The sequence below is a fragment of the Tasmannia lanceolata genome, unplaced genomic scaffold (genome assembly GCF_043159265.1).
Source record: "Tasmannia lanceolata isolate RefF3 unplaced genomic scaffold, GAP_Taslan_0.1 ptg000002l, whole genome shotgun sequence".
Lineage (NCBI taxonomy): Eukaryota > Viridiplantae > Streptophyta > Magnoliopsida > Canellales > Winteraceae > Tasmannia > Tasmannia lanceolata.
The window spans coordinates 24,686,086-24,711,829 of NW_027518679.1; the positions used below are offsets into that span (position 1 = coordinate 24,686,086).

Genomic DNA, 25,744 nt, shown 5'->3' on the forward strand with positions numbered 1-25,744 from the left:
TTGAAACCACATCAACAGACGTCCCTGTTTTGTTAAGAGAGGCAGACGATCCACCGTGAGAATAAACCCACCTCAATTTGAGAGATAATAATCCCATGCCCAAATCGATTCTAGGGATTCAAAGCACGCCCAAAACCGATTTGACCGGTATGAAACCCACATCAAATAACGATGAAAGAAACCCACTTCAAAATAAAATCGCTGTGGAGGGTTTGAACGTGAGATCCAAAGTCGAAATCCCACTCTTCTACAAACGTTAATCGAATGGTAAAAGTTCCCTTCCCTTCAAAAACGAGAACCAAAGCCGAGAGATAGAAGCAGACGTCCAAAATTAGGGCTTGAAAAATTATTGCTTCGAGATTGTTAGAGTAATTAGGTCAAGCAAGAGGTTGCTTGAAGCATTACACCCAAGGTATCTAATTTGGAATACCAAGTTTGTTGCCTCCAGCCCCTATATATATTAGATACACTAGGATTTTAATAGATTAGTGGGCTCTAGCCCAAATAGGCCCACTACACCGGTCCATTATCTTATTGGGCTTATATTAGAACATACATGGGTTATATTATATACCCAACAGCTTCCACGTCAGCAAGCAGTAAGGGAACTTACAATCCTAATAAGAGCTAAGAGGGCCACTGGCGCAATTATGGAGCAGCAAGCAACTTCACTTAAGTGAGAGGGCGTAGGGAACACCCCACCCCCCTGCGAAGCCCTACTGAATTTGTTGTAGTGATCGCAACAGGCATAGACTCTAGCATGGTAGGGGCAGCGACACCAATGACATGGTTTATATCAATTACAGATGGCAATATATATGCAAAAAAATAAATAAAAGGTGGATTTATCAAAAAGTTAATGGTCTAGAAACATGATTGGATATATCATACATTGAAGCCCTGTTTGTTTTGGATTTTGACAACCGATTGGAACTCCAGAACTGATTATTGGGCTCAAAATAACATTTAGGCCCTGTTTGTTTTCGATTTTGAGAACCGATTGTGAGTTCAATAATCAGTTTTTGACTTGCAATCAGTTCTCAAAATCCAAAACAAATTTTCAGTCCAGTGATTAGTTGAGTCCAATTATCAGTTTTGGACTCGATCGGTTCTCAAAATCAAACAGGGCTCAAATAATTTAAAAGAGAAGGGGGTGGAATATCCACACCATGTGACTGAATGATTCTACACCTCTGATCAAGCATGATGAAAATGACATCCCCTTATGATGTTCTTAAGCCATTGATTTTTAAGCCTCAGTCTTGAAGATGAGATCTGCATTTCATTTTTAAATTGTCCATTTGAAGCTATCTGTTAGGAAAGTCGGATCATGCTTCTAAAAAACTTTAAGCCTAGTTAGTTCCATCTCTTAAAAAAGTAACAGCAAAAGGAAAAAAAGAGGATTAATCAATCAGCTGATGAAATAACAGGCCTTGAATTAGTTACCTCTCTAACACCCATTTTATACAGAGCTTCCAACACCCAATTTTTCAACTCTAACAGTAAGTCTTGACTACACATTGGTGCTGAGAAGCAGAAGCTGTTCATGGAAAACCTAGATTTACATAGATTTTACAGCCTGCTAAAAAATATCAAAGGCCCGCCGAAAGAGAATTCTTGATACCCGAGAACCGATCTTCGACCCTGTACACTTTTACCATTTCTTGGCTGCTCCATGAAAGATCTGCAACCTGTAGTGAACAGAAAAATATGCACATTATTGCAAAGGCCTCTCTACGCTTGCTTTCCCTGGCTTTTTATTGGATTGTATTCGAATCAACCCGTTGAGACATAACCGCGCACTGGGCCTTGTAGTTCTCTGCTGAAAATCTGAAAAAAGATTCATCTTTTTGCTCCATCTAATCTTACCCAAATTATGAGTTCTTCAGTTTTTGCTTCTCTTTTTTATCAGATTGGAGAATGACTACCAGATGGGATCTCTTCCTCTGCTTCTTCTCTAAAACTGAAGGTGCTGAAATTATATGGAAGTGGGTATTCAGCAGGGTCTGAGGCCATTGACGTGTTAACATCAAATGCCGGTTCAAGATTCTCATTTACGCTCTTCTTCGGCCTCTTTGGCCTCTTCGGTTTCGGTTGTGGGTCTGTGTTCTTGACGAGATCTTCGCCGTGATCAAATGAGGGGGGTTCATTTATCTCTGTACGGGAATCTGCATTCTTGGAAGCTTTCGGGGCATTTTGCTGTTTTGGAGGGTTTTGCATGTCTGAGTTTGTTTTCCTCTGCACAGAGCAACAAAATATTCATGTAGCATCACTAAAATTGAATAATTCCATTTAATAACTAGCTACATAGCTCATATTTAGTTTTTGTGGAATAAAATGGTGAAATTTACTTATACTGAACAATACTAAGAACATGTTTTCATCCCAAAACCCATAAAGCGTTAATGTTAAAATCTAATCCAGTTTTTTTTTATGTTCGATTGGGCTCAGGAAAATCTTTCAAGCATTTCATCCCATTTTCAGATTAATTTGTACTTAATAGTGGGATTCTATAAGCCTCTTTTTTTAGATAAATATCAAAAACTTTATTAGAGACAACAAAAGGCAATTAGAAGAGGGGCAGGGCTTTCCCAATGACCAAAATTGGCTTATATCAAATTCTATAAGCTATTCTTCGCATTTGCCTCTGTATGTAATTCCCTAAATTGAGGAAAAAAATATCATCCGCGATTTATTATTTTCAATGGCAAAGTATATTAGCTAAAAAGAGCAACAAGGCGGCCGAGATGGTTCGTACAAACAAAGCAAAAACAGGCAACAAAGAACAAAGCAACACAACCCTTTGTCAAGGAGGAAGTCAAAAGTCTAAAAATCCATCCGGGCAACCCTAGAGCGGGCAAGATAATCAGCCTTGTGCCACAAAGACTGCCACATGACCCTCCGCTCTACCCTTCACCCACCTAATAAAATTGAGAGAATCACCTTCAACAATAATGGGCTGTTTGGATGCAAAAATTTTATAATCCAAGTTTGTAAACTCCTTGATTTTACAAGCTAAAACTTAGATTTTCTAAGCTGAAACCTGGATTTTATAAGCTAAAACCTAGATTGTACATTTTCAGGATTGTAAAATCTGGGTTTTAGCTTCTAAAATCTATCATTTAACCTATAAAATCCAGATTTTAGATACTAAGTTTCAGAATTAAGTAATTTGGATTATAAAATCTAAGTATCCAAACGGCTTATAAGGGTATCAAGATCCTGATCTATTAGATGAATACCCGTAGGGAGAGCTGACACTTCTGTCGTATTGTTTTGAACCCCAAAGGGCCAGAAAAGGTCATACTGACCTCACTCTTAGCATCTAGCAATAAAACCTCATTGTCAGCTGGACCCTGGTTTCATAAACTACATTCGTCAAAGAAACCAAAAGATAAAGGGGACCACCTAGGGCCCAATTTGTCCACACTAACTTCTAAGAAGAATCCCATCGCAATATCTCTGAAACGATGAATCAGAGTAGCCTCACAACTCAGGAAGGATCGCTGCCCACTTGGTAATAGTGTGTGATATTTATTATTGAATCGACCGCACATTTGAGGCATCCTCGAAAACTCGCCTCTGACCTCCCAACCCTCAACTGGGCGAAGGGAATACTATGTTGTTTGATTCACTGAACTAGTGGCTTATCGGCAAAGACCAGTCCTCCCTCCCAAAAATAAACTCCGAGTTGGGGCTAGAAAATGTCATATTGACCTCACTCTTAGCATCGCTAGGGGTGCAACTTGGGTTGGGCTCAACCCGAACCCGACGGGTTCAACCCGATTTTGGCTTGGGTTGGGTTAGGATTGGGAAAGCCAAAGCCGATTTATTTTCGAGTTGGGTTAGGGTTGAGGCCTTGGCAACCCAACCCGACCTCCCTCTATTTTTTTCATGATTTTCTTAGGATTATGTTTTTTTCCTTGTATTTTTTTGTTTGGCCCTAGATGAACCCGAACCCAACCCAACCCGATTTGGAGGCGAGTTGGGTTAAGGTTGACAATACTCAACCCGAGGCTTGGGTTGGGTCGGGTTAGGGTTGAGGAAATGCTATATCGGGTTGGGTTAGGGTTGGACGAAACCCGACCCAACCCGAGTTGCACCCCTAAGCATCGTGCAATAAAACCTCATGCTAGCCGGAGCCGGATTTCCTAAACTACACTCATCCAAGTCGCTTAAAGAAACCAAAAGGAGGAAAGAGAACCAAATTTGAAGATTGCACAACACAAGTGCTTATCAACGGAGATCAATCCTCTCTTCCAAAAATAAACTCTGAATAGAGGACTTCAACCTACTAGGCAGCAACTTCCAGCTAAGCCGACGATGGCACTACTCTGATCAACCTTGCTCCAGCCACCCGTCCCCTACAGAGCGAGTTCTGGGAACTGCTGTCGACTCCTCCACCAACACTTCAAATATGCAGTGGTCCACCGCAAGGTTAAGGTTACGGGTTTCAAGGCAAACTCCATCGACCCAAATCTAGATTATCGCCACCTCTGACAAGATCTGTCAATGGAAACTACCTGACCAACGCGTCTGCTAATCTCTATGAATGTTTTAGTAATCCAAGTGTGGGGAGGCACACCCCGAATCTCACAAAACCTCAACAATCGTAGAACTGCTCCACACGTTCCACACCTCCAAACTCCTAAGTAGGCAACTTGGTTGTCGCAGAAGCCAAGCAACCACATCACCCGAGCAAACCTCTGGTTAAACAGCTAAGGGCACATCGATAGGACCCACCAATCTAGCCATTGCCTCTTCTTAAAGCCACCAGATCTCCAAAACCATTCCTCAAAGCCCTGTGTTGGCGCCCAGTGTTTGTAAGAGGTAGCCCATAGGCTAGATTGAAAATATTAAATTGCTTTAGCGTTAATACTCGATTCAACCCCCAAAGACATCAATTACATTTTACCTTCCCTTGTCGAAGGATCAACTGAGAGTCATCGGAAAATCTGCCATTGTTGGCCAAACGATGTGGAAACGATGGGGGCTCCCCTGATCCGGGCAAGAAGAGGGATAAGAGCCTCTTCAAAGCAGAGTTCCTTGCATGGGATGCCTGGGCTTCCAGTCAAAACATAAGAGGGACACCTTCCATTTGTCCAGAATTTGTCGGAACATTATAATCGATGCTAGACTAGTATTTTCCACAGCCGCAAGATATTCTCCGCTTGAAGTTGGAGAATCAGAGCTTGCTACAAACAAACTCGCCTAGGTTTCACCTGTGGCGTTCCTCCACTAGCTTCTCAAATCTCCTGCCATATCGACCTAAACTTCAATAATCTGCCCAGTCATTCGGTGTGGTCGTAACTCTTCAGGTTAGATCTAGCACAGAGAGAGAGAGAGAGAGAGAGAGAGATCTAAGGGGGCCGAAGGTGATCGACGACTAGAGACATCACGAGTTCATGGAGATCATCCACGGGATCACAGCAAAGACATTCTGCCCCAATCCTGAGAGTCTTCCCCAACTCTCGATACACTCCAATTATTGAGAATAACGGAGGTTCCCTAATATGAAAAAGGAGAGAATATCGCCAAGAGATTTCCCTGGATGAGAATAATAGGGAGGGAGGAAGGGGTTACTTGCCCTCTTAAATTTAAGCTCTTTATCCAACAAGATTAGATGATTTGGATAATATAACGCAAATGAGGTGCACCGACTCATTACTTATACAATACACCCTCTTAAATTTAAGCTCTTTATCCAACAAGATTAGATGCTTGGATAATATAACGCAAATGAGGTGCACCGACTCATTACTTATACAATACACCCTCTAATAGCCAAGATATTTAGTATACAGATAGTATATACGTAGATTTGGGTGTTAGTTACTTGTTTTCAATATTTTCATTACTAAAAAAAATTCTCTTTATAATATCTTGTAAAGAAACTTCTGATTACTTGTACAGTTGTTTTTCAATAATGAATTAAGTTGGAGCAAAAGAAATGGTCATATATCCTTTTGAACTAAAGATGCTTAGAAGCGTTCCGTATATACGCAAATTTGGGTGTTAGTTACTAGTTTTCAATATTTTCATTACTAAAAAAATTCTCTTTATAATATCTTGTAAAGAAACTTCTGATTACTTGTACAGTTGTTTTCAATAATGAATTAAGTTGGAGCAAAAGAAATGGTCATATATCCTTTTGAACTAAAGATGCTTAGAAGTGTTCTGTTACTTCTGTATATACGTAAATTTGGGTGTAAGTTACTAGTTTCCAATATTTTCATTACTAAAAAAATTCTCGCTATAATAACTTGTAAAGAAATTTCTGATTACTTGTACAGTTGTTATTTTCAATAATGAATTAAGTTGGACCAAAAGATATTGTCATATATCCGTTTGAACTAAAGATGAAGTGCTTGGCAACATGGAAATAACAATTGTTGGGATATTTGGTGATGATCCTTGGGAGAGGGCTCACTTTCGGGAAAACCTAAACATCTTGTTCTTGAGGGGTGACATGCATTTTATTCCAAACTTGTCCTCCTTTCATGTTGATTTGAAAATGAATTTTTTGGATAGGCTTCATTTCGGTGATTGATGACATAAATGCAATTAGGCTAAAAAAAAAAGAAAAGGTCATAATGACCCTTTGGATGCTTAGACTTGTTTGCCAAGATGAAAACAAGTGTTAGGGATATTTGAGGTTGTTTATTGGAGAGCGTTAGTTTTAGGGCAAACCTCAACAACTTATTCTTGACAGGTGACGTAATCTTTATTCCAAACTTATCATGATTTCCTGTTGCTGCTTTGAAAATGGATTTTTTGGATAGGCTTTATTTTGGTGAGTGATGACATAAATGCCATAGTTTAACACATACGTTGGCCCCAAAAGCAATTGGGGATTGTTTTAGAAGCACATTGTAGCATCTTACCATTCACAATAAGATAATTTGTAGACTACTTTCCTCGACATAAATCCTTCAGACCCACATACTGGTTAAGAGAGAAATGCAACTACCATTTGCCCAAGGGACGAAGGATAAACCACCACCCTTAATTGGTGCAAGCATGGAACCTGTATCTGACACACCTAACAGTCCCCTACATACAGCTAAGCTAAGGGTCCCAATATCCCATCACCTGCACCAACAAAGGGGTAATGATTTCCTTCCCATCTCCCATTTAGGGCAAATGGTATTAGCATTGTTCCTTGTTAGAATACCCAGAATCATTAAATAAATCAGAAAATCAAGATATACTTGGCATACCTTTTTATTAGTAGCATTTCCATTCTCTACCTCAGGAACAAGTTCATTTCCTGCACCCTGTGACCCAGGGTTTGTGAAATCTTCCAGAGATGCATCCCCTTCTGCATCTATCCGTATACCTTTTGTCGCGCGTTTCTTCTTCTGCCGGTCCTTAGAGAACAAAAAGGAAAATAATAACATTAGGTTCAACTCTGTGGCACCCTGAAACCACCAACGACATCCACAAGCACCTACCACAGTTGCATGATCACTTAATTGATTTCAGAATTCAAAAACAAAGAAAGAATAAAGAATGGAAAACGTCCATGAGCGTGGAGTAGAATAAGGCCCTGCTTGGATTGCAAGAATTTTCTAGAAAAGTTTGGAAAGGAAAAATATTTTAACTTTTCTTACTTTTTTTACACATGAAAAAATATAACTTGAACCAACCCTATTTAATTTTTATTTCGAGATACCCTAAATTTATGATGATATCTCTCTAAATTAAGCATAATCATATCATGTCCCTCTAAACTGTGTGGTGAAAAAAAAATTCCCGACAAAAAAACTTCCATCAGAAAGAAAAGATATGAAGGGAAGATACCATATGCAGTGGGGCTTCTCTCAATTTCTGCTCCAGCTGGGCATCATCAAGAAGTAAAGAAACGACATCCTCTGGTGCCAAAAGGTCGCCTTGAACATGGCCACCTGTCATAACCAACTGCTGCACGGTATTTTTCTGACTTGCTCTTTGCAAAATCTTCTCTTCAACCGTTTCCTTGCAAATCAATCGGTACACAGTGACCTACACAGCAAAACCGTCAACTTCATTAAGAACAGGTGAATATCATCAATGCTGTTGAGGATGGAGAAATAACAATGATCATTAAATGTCTAATATTGGCTCTAATACAGCAGGAAGCCCAGACCAAATGAAAATGGTCTCTTTCAACATAGTGCGAGCAGAAGTCTTGTGACATAAATACTCCACCACCATCACTCCTTGGAACTTTAATACGAGTGTCGTAATTTTGTTGGATGAATGCAGAGAAATTGGAAAAAAATGCTAAATATGTCAGATTTATCTTTATGGAAAAAGATCCCTGTGAAGCGAGTGAAATCATTAACAAAGATGACAAAGTACTGAAATCCAAAGAAAGGAAACTGGAGTAGGGCCCAAACAACATATAAGTAATTCTAAACATGGGTATAATAAATTTTATTAATATGAATTACTGGTAATTATGTGCTTCCCAAGCTGATAACTAAAACAAACTATAGGTTTGGCGGCATTCTGTCACTAGAGATAACTGACTGGACATAAGATTATTAAGAATGCAAGATTTAGCATGACCTAGATGACATGTAGAGAGGGCTAGATTGTATAAGCTGGATAAGAAATTTAAGTGACAAAATTGAAAACCATCGACAACATATCTCCCCGAGTGAAGATCCTTCACAAGAACAGTAGGTGTAAAGATAAATAACAAATGTACTGAGCACTGATTTGAGGAATCAACAACAATTTCTTTTGAATACGAAGAAGAAATAGATACAAAACCTAAATGAGAGATAGGAAGAGAAGTTCTTCCAGCCATGATGATACGAGAAGAACCGCTGTATGGAACAAGGAAAAATTATCGAAATCATCGAAGATATGATTTGTCACCCATATCAATGACGCAAGAAGTTTCATTTGGTGAGGAAAAAGAGATATCACTCATTTGGTCATTGAAGAGGTCAATCAGGGCAGTTTCTTAGTAATTGGAACAAAGAGATATGGCTCATTTGCTGACCCTACTGTTGGCCCCTTGACCTCGAGCCTTAAAAAAAGAAACATTTGTGCTGCAAAATAAGAGGTATGAGCTCAACGAAGAAAGGAAAGGGAACTTGTGTCATCATAATGAAAACCTTGTAATCATTACCAAGGCCACTCAACACATGGCAGAATTTGTAATTGTCAACAAAAGGGTTTTGGATTGAAGCAAGCCAGCAAAAATTGAAGAGGCCTTTGACTCTGTTGAGATACTCTAGTGCAAAGAGGTTTCATGACCGGAACTTCAAATTGCTGTTAACTTACCAACTTCTCCAATAGCTTAAGCTGTTGGAGAAAGGCGTTATTTATCTTTTATACTTTAACACTCCCCCGCAAGTGTGGCCCACTTGGCAAACACGTGGCACACATGGCACATGTGGTCCCACTTTGGGCCGACCATCGCATGTGGGATTTTGCTATCGGGAGGTTTGAACTCGAGACCTTTGGCTCTGATACCATGTTAACTTACCAACTTCTCCAATAGCTTAAGCTGTTGGAGAAGGGCGTTATTTATCTTTTATACTTTAACAATTGCAAAGCATAAATATCATGAATGGATTTTCAAAGATAAGGAGACATTGGAATGACTAACAATTTGAAAGAATTTTAGGATGCTATGATGTTTTGATCTTTAGCAGAATCGTCTGAAAGGCTTTAGGTTTCTGAAATTTTCAGAATATGAAGAAATTTGTTAGAAGACTAAAACTTCAAAAAAAAACAAAAGGGACAAGGGAGTTCGGAGATATGTCTAGAAAAGTTACCAATAAAAAAAAAAGATATGTCTAGAATAGTGTAAGCAGTGAAAGAAAAGAATCGCTACAAGACAGGTTAAGAACATTATAAACGGTGAAAGAACCATATTGCATGCTGCACTGTCTGTAGACAAAAATTTCAGATTCAAATTTCATTTTTAGGGTCGAGCTTTCCAAATGGAGACATAAAGGTTTAAAATAAGAGAGAGAGAGAGAGAGAGAGAGAGAGAGAGAGAGAGGTGAATCTAGGGTTTTTTAATGAAAGAAAAATAGGATTAGGAATTTCAACTAGATGATTGGTAGATATAGGGTTTTTAATACTGAATAGAGAAGCGGATCTATGGTTTTTGGATGGAAGAGAAATAGATCAAGGGTTTCCAAATGTATAAGTACATCTAGGGTTTTTAAATGGAGAAGTGGATCTAGGGCATCCGAATGTAAGGGAAGTGGATGGTTTTAAATGTGACAGAAGTGTATAAAGGGCTTTCGAGCGGATGTGAACACAGAAGGGAAGTAGATCTAGTGTTTTCAAGTGGAGGATAGATTTTAGGGTTTGGATGAAAGGTAAAGGAAATGCGAGGGTTTGGAAGAAATGAAGAAGTAAATGGAAAAGGGATGTTTGGGAGAGACAAATGGAAGAAAGGAGATTAAAGTATCTTTCTTTAACAGATCTGATTTTAGAGAGATTGCAAAACCTGTCTACATACCATGAAAGTTTATAGAGGAATATGTAGATACCCAAGGAGAGAGAGGAGATTGAGAAGTCGAGTAACCCATCCATATAGACACTATATAAGTGGATAAAATTATAGTTTTACCCTTCCGCAAGCATAATTCAGCATATATGTGTGTGTGTGTGTGTGTGAGAGAGAGAGAGAGAGAGAGAGAGAGGTATTCTAAACTGAAGGGCGTCCTTGCAGAAATGGGGTGAAAGGGCGCCCCCATTGGCTGCAAGGGGCGGTCGTACATTTAATGCACTTTGACTTTCAGCCATCATAAATGCACAGCTGCCACTTGCAAGCCAATGGGGGTGCCCTTTCACCCCATTTTTTCAAGGGCGCCCTTCAATTTAGAATACCTCTATACATACATATACATATACATACATACATATGTGTGTGTGTGTGATGCAGCATATTAGTTTTGAAAATGAACATACTTGAGCTCTGTCTACACTAATTGGAAAATGGTTAACAAGTACTCACCTTAAATCATGTTTCATTCAAGGATAGAACTGTTAAGCACTATTAGGCTAATGCAAAAACATTTACTTAGGGTATGATCAAGCAAGGGAACACATAAAGCAACACAAACAAATGGCAGAAGAATGGAGCAAGTAGTAATCATCAATTTCTGATCTTTTCAGCACTGGGCCCACTAACCTCCTTTGTCTGACCCAATCGATGTGCTCTATCCATTGCCTGCAGATCTAATGTTGGATTCCAATCACTTTCATAAAATATAACAGTGTCAGCAGCTGTCAAATTGATACCAAGTCCTCCAGCTCTCGTGCTCAACAAGAAAACGAAAATATCACTCCTGCAACAAGAGGAAAAGGATTATCAGGCAACCCATTGTTGAAGAGGAAATTTCTCGGCAAGGGAAATCTACGGATATATTATTTTTGTAATTTTCGGGTTAATATCAGGAAAAAAAATTAAATAATATATTTAAAAATTTTAAAAAACATAAAAATATCATGATATTATTGCGGGAAATAATAATATCGCTATATTTTTTTCAATTCTTGGGATTACTTCTGGATTTTGTCGTTTTATCAAAATGTCGTGATAAAATCGATATATTTTGAAAATATCGGAGATATTTGTGACATAGTTGAAGACTGGCCTGTCCTAAACAATAATAAGAACAAAAAAGAGCAAAGCAATTACAAAAGCTTTGCATCACTGCGATTACAAATCAAGGGGTGCGTATGAAAAATTCCATTGCGTACCGACGTTGGAAGTCTCTGACCATGTCACGACGATGCATAATGGTGGAAGAGCCATCAAGTCGAAGATATTTGTATTTTCTATAATTCATATAGTCCTGCAAATAATTGACAAATCAGTACGAAAACTAAGTGCGAGGGTTAAATTTGCAAACAAGAAAATCATATGAAAAGAAAAAAGAGACGCTAGAGTAATACAATATACTGGAAACCAGACTCGCTGACAAAAGTATCAAGGATCTTTCCTTGGTTCGTCTCAGGTTTAATAATTCATCAGGGGAAGCTTAACCCACTTCACCTTGAGTTGCATTGTTTTTAATGAATAATGACTAGGCAAGGTTATCTGATGTGGATTCTTAAAATCTTTAAGCATGCACTTTAATAGGAGTAAGACAACCTGGGTCTAATGCTATGATACTTGGATCCTTCAGAAACCTAGAGTTTTCAAGTATCAGATAAGGATACTTGGGTAAGGGTATGGGAAACGGCTCGGATACTCCTGATCCATATCCTATTATGCTTTCCTTTTTTGACAAGTATATGCTCAGTTAGCGATCCTCACCCATATCCTCGACAAAAGCATATCATATCTGGGGGATACTCCTGATTTGTATCCTATTTTAGGCTAAACAATCTTACCCATACCGACAGAAGCATATCATATCCTTCTCATACCCATACCCTAAAACTTTGGGGCCCATACCCTAAAACTTTGGGGTTTAAGAAACCAAGGTTCGAAATTTCAGTTTCGATTATCAGCGAAACCGAAACAGTTTGGTTTCGGTACAAAATTTCGGCTGAAATCTTGTAAAATCAAGGAAATATTTCGGTAGGAAATCACAGCCGCAATGGTTTTTCTTTTAATTTTTTGTTCTTTTTTAGAAATATCTTAAAGGAATCTTGTGGTTCTTCTCTTTTCTGCAAGTGGAGTTGATTTTTGTAAGAATTTCTGCCGAAATGTCTATATTTTTTTATCTGAAAAGTTGCATGTTTTGCATATTTTGACCGCAACATTAATGGAATCCCGAAATTTCGGACGAAATCTTATATTTTTCCAAATCCAAGTGGATTTCGTTTTAGTAAGCAGCTTAAATCAAAATATTTCGGCTGAAATTTAAAACCATGTAAGAAACTCATGTACCCGATCCCTAATCATACCAGATACATGTACCCATATCCGGGTAACATAGTCTAATACTATGGTGGAGACTGTAGAGTTTCATCATGGCAAAGACTAGGTGGTTTTATGTTATGAAAATCATCTGGCAGGGTCGGAGTTATGTAAACATTTTAGATCTCAGGGTGCTGCTTTCTGCACACTTGGATTCTGGAAATTGTGGGCACGAACCCATCACCTGCAAACGTTACTGGATGGGCTGAAATGACTGCCTTACTCCATGAAGGATTTTCCAACATTTGATGAGATTCTGGGATTTTCTGATCATAGAACTTATTCAACTGTAGCTATGGAATCATCTCTAGTTCTTTTCGTTATTTTGAGGCCCCTCTCAGAGATCTTGAGGCCCTTTGCTATATTTCTCCTTTCAGAGGTTTCCATAATCTTCATTACATCATCTTTCAAAAAAAATAATCTTCATTACATTGAAATTAAGAGATTTCCATATCTTCATTATATTGAAATTATTGATTATAATTGAGATTAAGGAGGGAGTAGCATAGCAAAATTATTGAATTGAAATTATTGATGATAATTGAGATTGAGGAGGGAATAGCATAGCAGAATGCTTGTTAAGCATAACAGATACAACCTATTACCATAGACAAAGAACAAAAAATACCTCAATAATATTCAGCATTTTTGTCATTTGCGCAAACAAAAGCACACGGTGATTTTCAGCTCGCAAGCGCTTCAGTAATATATCCAGCGTTTGTAGCTTCCCAGAGTCCTAAATAGATGATAATGACCATTTTAATAAGTTGATATAGAAGACAAATAATCGTTAATCATAAATGAAAAATTATAAACCAATAACTATAGCATATGAAGGTATTCTGTATCAATTATAACAACTGCAAAGTAAGGAGAAAGGAAGAATAGTTTATGTACCGTGAGCATCTTTGCAGGATCAAAGCTTCGCATCGGTGGAGAAGACCCAAATATCTTGTGGGTGAGTTGAAGAATAGGCTGTGTAACATGTAATTCTGAGTCTATCTCATGTATCAAATGATGAGGACCATTAGGCATTCTGGGGCCATTACTCTCAGATGTGCGAGCAAATCCAAGAAAAAGCTTTTTAACCCAGGGATCGTGTAGTTCCTCAAGCATTTTGTAGGCAAAGCTTCTATTAGAGCAGTGAGGAATAATCTGCCGCATAGAATGAAAAAATAGTTAAAACTAAGAACAAGTACAAGACAGGAAGTACTACAGACCACTATGGCTAGTCTATAGATATATCTGGATGCAAGAATTAAACCCCAGGTTTAAAATTTCGGTTTCTGTATCGGTTTCAGCCTCAGCCGAAATCAAATTTTTGGCCGAAATGCCAAAATTTCAGTAAAACAATCGGAAAATTCCGAATTTTTAGCGAAATTTCAGCTAAATTTTACATTCCGGGAAAAAATTAAATAATTAAATTTGGCCAGAATTTTGGATGAAATTTCGGAATTTCGGCTGAAATCTTGGACCAACACCGATTTTCAAGGTACTTCCAGTGTCGATCCCGGCCGAAATCTGAAATTTCAGCCCGAAATTTTGGATTTTGGACGAAATTTTAAACCATGATTAAACCAAGCTTACCGGTGGAGCTCGAGCTGGTGGAATGAAAGCATATACTGAATGCAGCATCCTGATGTTGGATAAAAGTCTATCCTGATGAGAGATGACTAATGCCTCATACGGAGCATGAGGAGGACCCGTAGCAAGTTTCCTTCTGAGTAAGTTAGACTCAGATTTTGTCGGCAATAGTAACATTCGTGTAACGGCTCTCACCTTCCCTTTCTCTAGGTATGCCAGATCATCACCCTCAGTTTCCATGAATAAGTCCAAGATTTCATCTAAAAATTGTCTGTCCCACCTCGAAACGGAAAACAACAGCCTCTCAAAAATAGAACCCTTTGCCAGAAAAGTAACCTCATCTGGAGATAAATCTACCAAACGTGCAAAACCAAATGTCCCACTATTTACGGAAGACCCATCTAGGCATGTATCTTGAGGCAGTATAGATCGATAAACATTGTCTGGAGAAAATATATTAAAAAGCTTTGCAAATGTTCCTATTTGAACATTCTGACCAAATGCTGGACAATGCACCTCGGCACTTTGGACTATTATTCCTTGATTGATCAGCTTTGGTACCTGGATTAAAAAAATGAAATTTCGGTAAAGAAATGGAATTTCAAAAAAAAAAAAAAATTTAAAAATGAAAAATGCTGAAATTTCGGAAACTTCGGCCAAAAGCTAGGTTGGCACCGAAATGTGTACTTTCGGTGTTGGCCCTGGCTGAAATCCAAAATTTCAGCATTGCAGCCGAAATTTAAAACCACAATCGCAACTAAAGGGAAAAAACATAGTAACAAAAGAGTGCAATTATCAACATAAAAAATAAGAAGATATTAGAAAGTACCTTGTACGTAACAGTATTCTGATCCCCAGCATAGTGTACGTCCTCCAACTCCCCAAAGGGAGGTGGAAGAAGAGAATTCGGGATCTCTCCAAAGTACAGATATGTGCTGCCTTCATTGCGTTCAAATAACTCTGGATGGTTGCACACCTACCATTGAATCCAAAAGGAAAAATTCTACCAATCAGGTCATTTCATAGATAATGATTGATCAAGTAGTAATAAAAAAACCCTCCACCCAATCAATGTTCTACATCCTATGTCACAAATATCGTTCTTGGGAATTTCTCGGCAAGGGAAAATCTCGGGATATATTAATTTTTTTATTTTTTCTCGGGTTTATATCGAGAAAAATGATAAAAATAAAATTATTAAAAAAATATTTAAAAATATAAATTTAAGAAAAAATATATAAAAGTAAAAATATCGGAAACATATCGTTATATTATCACGATATTTTCTGATAAAAATGAAAATATCACTAAATTTTTTAAATCAGGATTATTTCGAGATTTTGTCGTTTTATCATAATGTCGCGATAAAAACATGATATTTTGAAAATATTAGAGATATTTGTGACATAGTCTACAACGACCATTCACCATACTATCACCTGATTCACCTTACATGGAGGCCTTAAAAAGCAAAATCCATGTCATGAAATACCAATAAATTTTTTTTTCCAGAAAATACACAGAAAAAGGAATGGTTTCTTCCAAGAGAAACCAGCACCAGATAGCCATAATACCTTCCGTAGCTGGATAACAATGTTCATTAAATTAAGAATTTTCTTCTCGTTAAGATGCCCACGTCTTCCATCAAACAACTCCGAAAGGGATATTTTGTTCTTTATAGCTTGATAAAAAGCTTGCTGCCGAGAACTTAATTTGCAGTGCACTGTCACTTCTGTTTTACCAGTCATCTCCGTAATCACATCTTTCTTAACCCGCCGTAACATAAAAGGCTTTAAAACCGCATGCTGTCAAGGAACAACAACAGGATATGGGTTGGATTGCACAGTTTTGAATTCTTTCGTCTGTTTAACGATCAGAAAAAATTTGAAAAATAAAAACCATAATTACCAATCTGCCCAACTGATGTTCGTTTAGAGTGCCACCATGTTCAGCATGGTTCTCAATGCTGATAATATACAAGGAAGAAGGTTGAGTAGAGCAAGGATGAAATTTTCAAAAAGCACAAATCAGTGGGAGAAAACTAAATAATGATGGAACCATTCAAAAAATAAATAAATACATAATGATGGGTGAAAGAATACCCTTTTGAAAACCACTCATTGAATTGCTCGTGGCTATCAAACAAGGTGGGCATAATGAAATGAAGAAGAGCCCACAGCTCTGCCATGTTATTTTGTATGGGTGTCCCCGTCAGAAGCAGGCGGTTTCTACAGTTAAAACTGAGCAATGTCTTCCACCTTAAACTGCAAGAGAAAAATTAATTAATCAATAAGAGATTGACAAGAAATAGATGTGATTACTAAGTACAAGGACTTGCAGTATTAACAAGAAATGGAAAAAGAGAGCCAGTAAGTACAAAATGCATTAAATAAGCATATTACCATAGTTTTAAGTTTTGGCCAAAATCCAAAATTTTGGCTGAAATATTTCGGTTTCAGCCCACACCGAAACCGAAAATACATTGAATCGGATTTTTACAGGATTTCTCCAAAATTTCGCTGAAATTTCAACCGAAAGAGAAATTTCACTTTTCACCCTTATTTAAAAAATTTCTACCAAAATGTTAAAGATTTCCACCGAAATTTTGAAAATTTTCACTGAAATTTAAAGATGTCCACCAAAATTACCAAAATTTCGACCGAAATTTTATACATTTCTGAGGAAATTTAAAAACATACATTTCTGAGGAAATTTAAAGACAAAAAAAAACAAAATTCTTGTCAAAGTTTTAAATGATTTCAGCCGAAATTTCCACTGAAACCGAAAGAAACCGAAATATTTCGGTTTCAGTGCTGGCCGAAACCGACATTTAAAACCTTGCATACTACTCCCATAAGTAAACATATAAATCCAAAAACAAACCGATATAACCTGCATTTGAAGAAAATGTGCTTGACTATGGTTTCACTCTTCGAAGGCCAACATTTGATTACCTGTTAGAACTTTTGATTGCCTGGGCTTCATCTAATACCATATATTGCCATTTAACACGCCGGAAGTACTTCTCATCAGACACTAGAAGCTGGTAGCTTGTAATGAGTATGTGGAATCCAGATTCCCTGGAAAATAAAGAGACAATTCATAACCTTCGTCGGTGATTGGCAAAATATACTGTGAGGGATGGCCCAAAGAAATAATTTCTTGTGTGCACAAATTACCTTCTATATAGACGCTTTGGATTGATATTTTTCCTAAGTACCGTCCTCTCTTGAAGTCCACCCCAATATGGAAGTGTTTTCAAATCAGGGCAGAAACGACTGATTTCATCAGCCCAATTATTCAAGACAGAGGCAGGTGCAACAACCAGGAAGGGCCCCCATATATTTTTCTCCTGTGTAGAAGATTCAATCAAAGTAAGAAGAAGAAAACGAGGGTTTTAAATTTCGGCCGAAACACTCACATACCGAAATTTCCAAATTGAATTTTTTAATTTTTTTCAAAATTTCCACTTTTTTGCCAAAATTTCAGGGAATTTCGGAAAAGGCCGAAATTTGTTTTTTTCTACCAAATTTCGGCCGAAACCAGGGTTTCGGTTGGGGCTAAAACCGAAATTTCAATCCATGAAGAAAACAGATAGAGCTATTAAACACTTCAAAATGAATGCAGAATCAATCACCTCAGCTAAATGAGCCAAGAATGCCATGGCTTGGATGGTCTTTCCTAGGCCCATCTCATCAGCAAGGATACCATTCAAACCCTAAAAGACAACGGAATAATTATGATAGTAACAAAGCGGTCATAATCGAATACCAACAAAGAAGTTTATAAAGAGACCCCTCACAAAGTACCTGCTCATAACAATTAACTAGCCATTGCAGACCCTTCAGTTGGTACTCTTTAAGACAACCTTTAAACAATTCTGGTGTCTGTACAGATGATGTTATGGGCATAGTCGAGCTGGAAGTATGGAAGAACAACATTTCAAAATTCCAACCATATTAATGGAAAACTGTATCACCATCATCTCTATTACCGATTCCTTAAATAAAAAGTATGATATTTAATATTAAAAGTTGTGAAACAACCAATTTCTCGAAAAGCTTAAGCTATTACAGTTGGTGTTATTTAATCTCTATTACCAATTCCTTGAGGCCTTGTTTGGATTGCAAGAAAAACATTTCTAAATGAAATTTTTTTATAGGGAAAACTTTTTCTTTCCTCGACTTTGAAGGGAATAACATGATTATGGTTAATTTGGAAGGATGACATCATAAATTGATGGTCCCTCTGAATAAAAATTAAATACGTTGTTTCAAGTTATCTTTGTTGTGTGTAAAAAAAGTAGGAAATTTTAGAAATATTTTTCCATTCCAAAATCTTCCCAGAAAATCCTGCAATCCAAACAGGGCCTAAATAAAAAGTATGATATTTAATAGTAAACGTATAACTCACGGATTAAGTAGGTCTATGTTACTAGATCCAGCAATGGAGTTGTCATTTGCCTGGCCTTCAGATTCAACAGGTTCACGCAGCTTCAAACATTCGTTATCAAATGCACTTGTTATCATCTTTTGCTGGGAGACAGCAAGTTGGGCTGCCCTCAAAGCTTCTCTTTTCATTTCAGCCTCCTCGGGATCTTCTTCTCCGGGTTTAACATCCGCAGAGCCCAATGGCACCTCTGAGGCAGTAGATTCTCCATCAGGTAAGGGCAGAGTTTCAGAGGCCTGTGAGGTTGATTTGTTCTGCATGAAATGACTATACAGCTCTGTTTGTGATAGTAGAAAGTTGAGCCTCTGTTGTTGTCTCTTTGCCTCACGGAGTTCTTCTTCACGCTTCAAAGCTTCTGCTGCATCTTTTTCCTCTTTCTTCCTCAATTCCGCCTGCAAGAAGACTCATCAGACTACATATTTTTATTTTTATTTTGAATGATAAGAAGTATATTATTATGAGAGACTACATATTTTGATATTCTATCTATGCCACAAATACCTCCGATATTTCAAAATATAGCAATTTTATATCGATGTTTTTATAAAACGACAAAATCCGGTAATAATCCCAAGAATTTCCGTTCAAAAAATCCCGAGATTTTAAAAAATATAGTGATATTTTCATTTACTGAGAAAAAAAACACAATATTTTTCTGATATTTTTACAAAAAATATATATTTTTATTTTTTTCTTTATTTATACATTATTTTATTTTATCGTTTTTTCCTAATATAAAACCCGAAAAAAAAAAAAAAAAAAAAAAAAGGTTAATGTATCCCGAGATTTTCCCATGCCGAGAAATTCCCGAGAATGATATTTGTGACATGGTATTCTATACATTCTAGGGATCAGTTTCAGGAACATTTCACTCTGCAAATTAGACTGAACTAACAGATACAATTGTGCCTTGTTTCCAAGATGAAACAGCGTATATAGGCATTGCTAGAGAACAAACTACAAAACCAACCCAGAGAAGCATATCATCATTATATAGTGGGCAAGCTCCGCCCCTCTTGTAATCCTCTTTCTTCATTAATAAATTCTTATTTATCAAACAGAAAATAGAAGAAAATGGAAGAACAAAAGGTAATGCCTAAACACTTGATGGCTTAATGGTCAAAACAAAACAATACATAAAGAGTTACTCCAAAAATTTGATGCAACAGATACATTCAAATTAGAAAACTACACATTTCAGTTCAGGACAAAAGTCTGAATAGCACGTCATCTCCTAAGCTGGTTTCTCCTAAGGGTTGTGCAAAAGGTACTAGTATAAAATATTTACTTGTTATGGATAATTATTATCAGATGTTTGAGATGGTTATCTGGACACTTCTACATTTGGGGTTTTCTAGTACCAACATTTTGTGACACTTTCTTCTTTCTTTTCTGAAAGATAAGGACCAAAGAAATTTCATTTAGAAATCAACATTATTGATTTTAAATGGAGAACCTTCCTTCTTTGTATGGAAACCCTTCCTTGTCACGACAGTGCATGTCACTAGTTGTTCGATGTTTTTAAACCATTATGGATGATTGTCTTGTTTATGTGATGGTTTCTAAGTGTGTATTTGTACTTATTCTAGCATTTCCTAAAGTTTCATCTTTAAATTTTGTCATTTGCATATGTTTTCATATGTTTCCGTGATTTTACAGGATTTCCACCGAAATTTCCAACCGAAACCAACATGTTTTGGTTTCCGTGGAGACCAAAACCGAAATTTAAATCCTTGACCATCTTCGCTATGGAACATTAGGGTAATTTGTGGTGGAAGGCTACTATTCGAATGAGATTGGTTGGGCCAAGCAATTGAGTCTGTGCTTGTGGAGGCTAGCCAATGTTATCTTGGAAATTCTTAATCTTGGTAGGGAATTCGCATGTCCTTCAAGCACTTTCGAGGTTCCAACAATGTAATGGATATTTTGGCAAGGAAACGAATGATTTGTTGGAGTTTTTGCACTAGTTGTTCGATGTGCCCCAACTCCAAGCGACTGCCTGTTCAAAGACAGGACGGTGATGATGATGTAGACAATCATCCCAGCATTAAAAAAAAAGTGAAAGGACAAATCTAATAAACACGCATGCATGGCAAATAGCAGTGAAGTTTATTATTTATGTCCTCGATAATGGCAAGGTTGTTTGCTTATGAAGGTCCATGTGGAAGTGATCGAGCAAATGATGCTAAGGAAATCAAATGGCCGAAAGAGTTTGGTGGTCCTACAATGTGGGTGGAAGGCGACTACTCCTTGACTATTTTTGCTTGGCCGGAAAAAGAAGTCCACCCCCATGGAGATTTTTTGGATTATTCCGCGATATTGAGACCTTGTACTCTTCCTTTGAGGAGAACTCTTGTTCCCACGTTCTTAATGAAGGAAACTCAATAGCTGATAAACTAACCAACCATAGGTCCCAATGTAATGATGTTGTGAAAATGGAAGAGATGCCGCAATTATAATTTTATTTTTTTTATGCTTTTGATTTTTTTTTTCTTTTGTTCCTTTTCCTCTTTTAACTTTTGTGTTGACTTCCACCTCTTTCTAGTTTAATGAATCCCATTTGTTCAAAAAAAAATCCGTCAACCACTCCCATTTACCCATAAGATTAACATGCAATTGATCTTGCCATTTCTGTCCATTATTTTTTACTTAATTTCAAACATAATGGCGATAGATGAGACATTTGCAGAGGATCCTCCCACACGTCGTGATGTTTGGCATCTGGAAAGATAGGAATGAAAGAATACTTAAAAAATAAAGATGAATCCGTGTCAAATCATTCAAGAAAATCATAACTTTTTTATTTCATATTTGGTCAGAGATGAATTTTGAACTACAACATGCAAGATTCGAATCAAAAATGTAAGTTGATCGTCAAAGGAGAATAAAATAGAAATAGAATCATCGCAAAATGGAAAGAACCCCAATTGATTCTCTCAAACACAACATAAATAGGGGTGCTAAGAGACGAGCAAATGGATGTAAGTTAGTTTTTCCAGACTCTAGAGGTATCAGACTCCAATGAAGACAGGGCTTGGGAGTATTCAAAGATATTTTGCCAATTTTTCTTGGGTTAGTTCGTTGTTGATGGATTGAAGAAAATTATTTATCGCAACTAGTTAAAGAAGAGAATAATAGAATTGCAGAAATTAGAATGTTTCATTGAAAACTTTTTAGCTTTGCCCAGTGGGTTTTGGATATACATTCATATATATTTTTCAGGCTAATGAGATAGCTGACAGACTTTGCTAAAAGAGCATGTAGATTGGTTATATTGAGCAAAATCTACCCCTTTTGTAAATGGTATTTCTTTCTTTCTTTCCTTTTTTTGGAGTCTTTCTTCGTTATTAAATTTCTCATTTATATACAATTTCTATATCATAACACCAACTGAAGGAAATACAATATTCTGCACCAATACACTCCATGTGTATACATACCATTTCTTGACTGGGAAAATTAAAATGCCAACATGTGTATACCATTTCTTGAATGGGCAAACTAAAATGCCAAAACTCATTTCAACAAAAATACAGTTCATTAAAGGAAAAGGAAAGAAAGCATTTGGATAATCACAGAAAGATTGAAAAAACATTAAAAACAGTTTCACGTCTTTGTAGTTCAACAATGGACTGTCGGAATCAAAAAGGCACCATTTAGTCTTAGGAAGAGGAGAATTGAAATAGTAAAGAACACTGGTTTCTCCTATTGTTCTATTTTAGTAAGAAAAGACATGCAAGCAAATGTTAGGGTTGTATCCATTTCCATATGTCTGTGAAATGACTCAGCGAATAATGCTAAGAAGTTCATCTAGAAGAAATATAATCAGTAATGAAAGATGATGTATTAAACAACAACAAATTTATAGAATACAAACTCTGATAACTCATAAAACTATGCATTCCTATAAAATTTCAAACTCCAAAGCGATAACAGTACCTGCTCCTTATCTATCCTTTTCCAGAATACCAGCATGTCTCTAGCTAATTTTCTAGTGCGAATTGCAGCTCCTCTCATCAATTTGAGCGACCTGCTGACCTTCAACTTCACCTGGAAAAGATATTCAATGGCCATTCAAGCTTTTGAGTTAAACAAAATAAAATAAAATACTGATATGTGCAACAATGGGAAGAACATCATTAACATGTAAAACTTGAAACGGTAGTCAAACTGTACGTGCCTCTCTTTGGCAAGACTCTGAGAACCTCTTGGCATCGGCTAATTGTTTCTTATGAAAATTAGTGAACACCTTGTGGTGCTTGGGAATGTCTCTTCGCACCATGGTGACCCAGACTTTCCCAATCTTTTCCATCTCCTCCTTCTCAATCAATGAAGGATCTTTCTTCACTATTTGCTTCTTAGGCAAACTGCGTTCGATAATCTATAACCAACGCCAGATCAAAATGAGAAACAACGAAAGGAAAAAGAAAATAATAGATGCAAACGTACCATAAAGGACATTTATACCAAGTTCGGATCTAAGCAACAAAGACATTGTAGCAAAATGACTTGGAGAGAACAAGACACTTACCTCATATGTATCTCCTTTCTCGAGGACTTTCACATAGTAAACCTGTAAGTTACCCCCATCAGACATAATTGACCTTTGTATCCCACCAGCTGCTCCCTCTGGAATGGAGGACGAATCCAACCTAACATCGCAGACTTGAAGGCTGAATTTTTGAACTGAATTACAAGCCGATAAGGCTTTCAACCTTGCCTGAAGTGACTCGTACTGAGGTTGAGGATCACCCATCCCTGCCCTGTTTTGAGACCCAAACCTTCTATCAGTGCCCATCATTGCAGACAACGACCCCAAATCGAGGGTACCCTTTAAGAAAAATTCCTCCACCCGAATATCCGAAAAACTCGGCAACTTCAAAGACGCCGCAAGTTTATCATAAGTCGGAGGAATTCTATATGTGATACCCTCACCAATATCCAAAAAAGCAGAATCAATAGAGGACGAAAACCTATCGAATCCATATTCAGAAGTGAAATCCGGTTCGTAATAACTCCCCTGCTTAATGGGCTTTATGTCTTCAAGAAATTCCTCCTTCTTAGGAATCAAGGACTCGTTCCCCAATTTCCGACCTTTAGAACTGTGATTACGTTTTGGGACCGACATTCCCATTCGACTAGAAGCTAAACTAGATGAGGATTCTTTAAACCTCACTCTCCGATACTTCTGAACGTGATCCCCGAGCATTGAACGATAGCGATCCTCGGAAATGTGGGTATCATAATTGTCTTCTTCTTCTTCGTTGCTGTCAGCGTCTCTCCTCGCAGAAGAATTCGAACCAGCCTCAGCCTCGATGGGAGTTCTCTTCCTCCTTACAACATTCCCATTGCCATGGTATTCCATCGATCCCCTACCTAATTCAAAGCCACAGAGAGGGTAAATTGGTCACAAAATTGGCTGCCCCAAATCTTCCCCTACCCCGCTTAAATTCCGCAGCTCACACTGATATTAATCCCATCAAACCCACAAAATTCTAACAGAAAACAACAAATTATGAGATAGAGAATGCTTTCAGACTTAGAATCCAAGTGGGTGGCTGTGATATCTACTTAGAATGAAAACAACAATATAATAAAATTTAAAAAAAATCTAACAATCTATTGCCTACCTTGGCTACCATTGCTCTCATCCTGACTACTATTGCCATAATTATCAAAATCATCATCTTGTTGAGGGAGTTGAAAGTTCGTCAAAGACTACATACAATCCAAGAACAGAACAAAAAAATAAAATAAAAAAACAACATCATGATTAAATAACTACAATAACTTAACAAGCATAAACCCATCTCCCCAAAAAAGGAAAAACAAAAAAAAAAACAAATTTAACAAAGCCCTTCAATTTTTATTTTTATTTTAATGATAGCCCATCAACCCTAAACATCAAAAAAAAAAAAAAAAAACTCCTCAAATCGGGAAAGCAAAGAAGACCCATTTCAGAAGAGAAAAAACCCACATCACTAACCTCAAGATTGAAGAGATTCGAGTAGAAAAACCCCTTCTTTGAATGGCCCTTTTTCTCCATGTTTTAGGGTTTGAAGCCCTATAAAATAGAAGTATAAAGAAGAAAGGAGGCTAAGAAGTAAATGAAAGAAACCCTAACCCTAAGTGCTGATGAATTGTAGAAAAAAAGGGATTGGCACGTGAGAAGAAGAGTCTGGGAGAAAAACGGCAAGGACTGAACATGTGTATATACGCGCGTATATAAGAAAAATAAAAAGCAAAGGAAGAAGAGAAAGAGAAAGAGAGAGAGAGAGAGAGGGTGAAGGTAAACAGGAAAGCAATGGTCGTGGCTAACGTACGCCACAGAGGGGACGGCTCGTAACGTGCGCTAACGGGGGTTCTGTAGTACCGTTGAGTTGCCATTCCAACCAGAAGTTGGGAACAAGGTTGTTTTGTTCGGGGTTTAGAATGGGGAGTGAAATTACCAAATTCTCCTTGTCTTTTGAACTTATGAGTCTGTACATACACCGAGAGAAACAATATATAGTGTGTTAAGAAAATGAAAATCAAAATCAAAATCAAAATTTTGTCTCATTTGATTGGTGCACTCCTCCCTTTCTAATCGGCCAATGATAGCTGTGTGAGGTTTGTACAAACTACATTGATCCTTTGAGACATGACTTAAGAGGGACAGATTTGGTAGCGTCCATCGCACAAGACATTTCTAGGAGTTTTGTTACATGAGAGAGCAACCACCTAACTTGAATCAAGGTTTAAAATTTCGGTTTCGGTGCCGGTTTCGGACCTTGAAATTTCAGTCGAAATCTGATACAAAAATCGAAACTAATATTTTATTCA

At 37.4% G+C, this 25,744-nt stretch overlaps 1 protein-coding gene across 2 annotated transcripts; it reads right to left on the reverse strand.

Moving 5' to 3' along the window:
- Positions 1-1,416: 1,416 nt before the first annotated feature.
- INO80 (DNA helicase INO80-like protein) lies at positions 1,417-25,309 on the reverse strand. Of its 2 annotated transcripts, none has more exons than XM_077396423.1 (22): positions 24,909-25,309; positions 24,553-24,640; positions 23,454-24,298; positions 23,103-23,303; positions 22,862-22,972; positions 18,887-19,314; positions 18,283-18,391; positions 18,111-18,191; positions 17,653-17,825; positions 17,428-17,553; positions 16,576-16,737; positions 16,382-16,439; positions 16,048-16,278; positions 15,303-15,449; positions 14,477-15,034; positions 13,787-14,044; positions 13,518-13,625; positions 11,722-11,816; positions 11,150-11,306; positions 7,804-8,004; positions 7,221-7,370; positions 1,417-2,238 (listed from the first exon to the last, which is right to left on the reverse strand). In XM_077396423.1, exons 1-22 carry the CDS (start codon positions 24,966-24,968, stop codon positions 1,909-1,911), a joined length of 4,677 nt encoding a protein of 1,558 aa, XP_077252538.1. In that variant the 5' UTR covers positions 24,969-25,309; the 3' UTR covers positions 1,417-1,908. The 2 variants fall into 2 exon arrangements, with proteins under 2 accessions (XP_077252538.1, XP_077252496.1); XM_077396381.1 differs by having other exon boundaries at positions 24,900-25,309.
- Between the last annotated feature and the right edge of the window lie 435 nt (positions 25,310-25,744).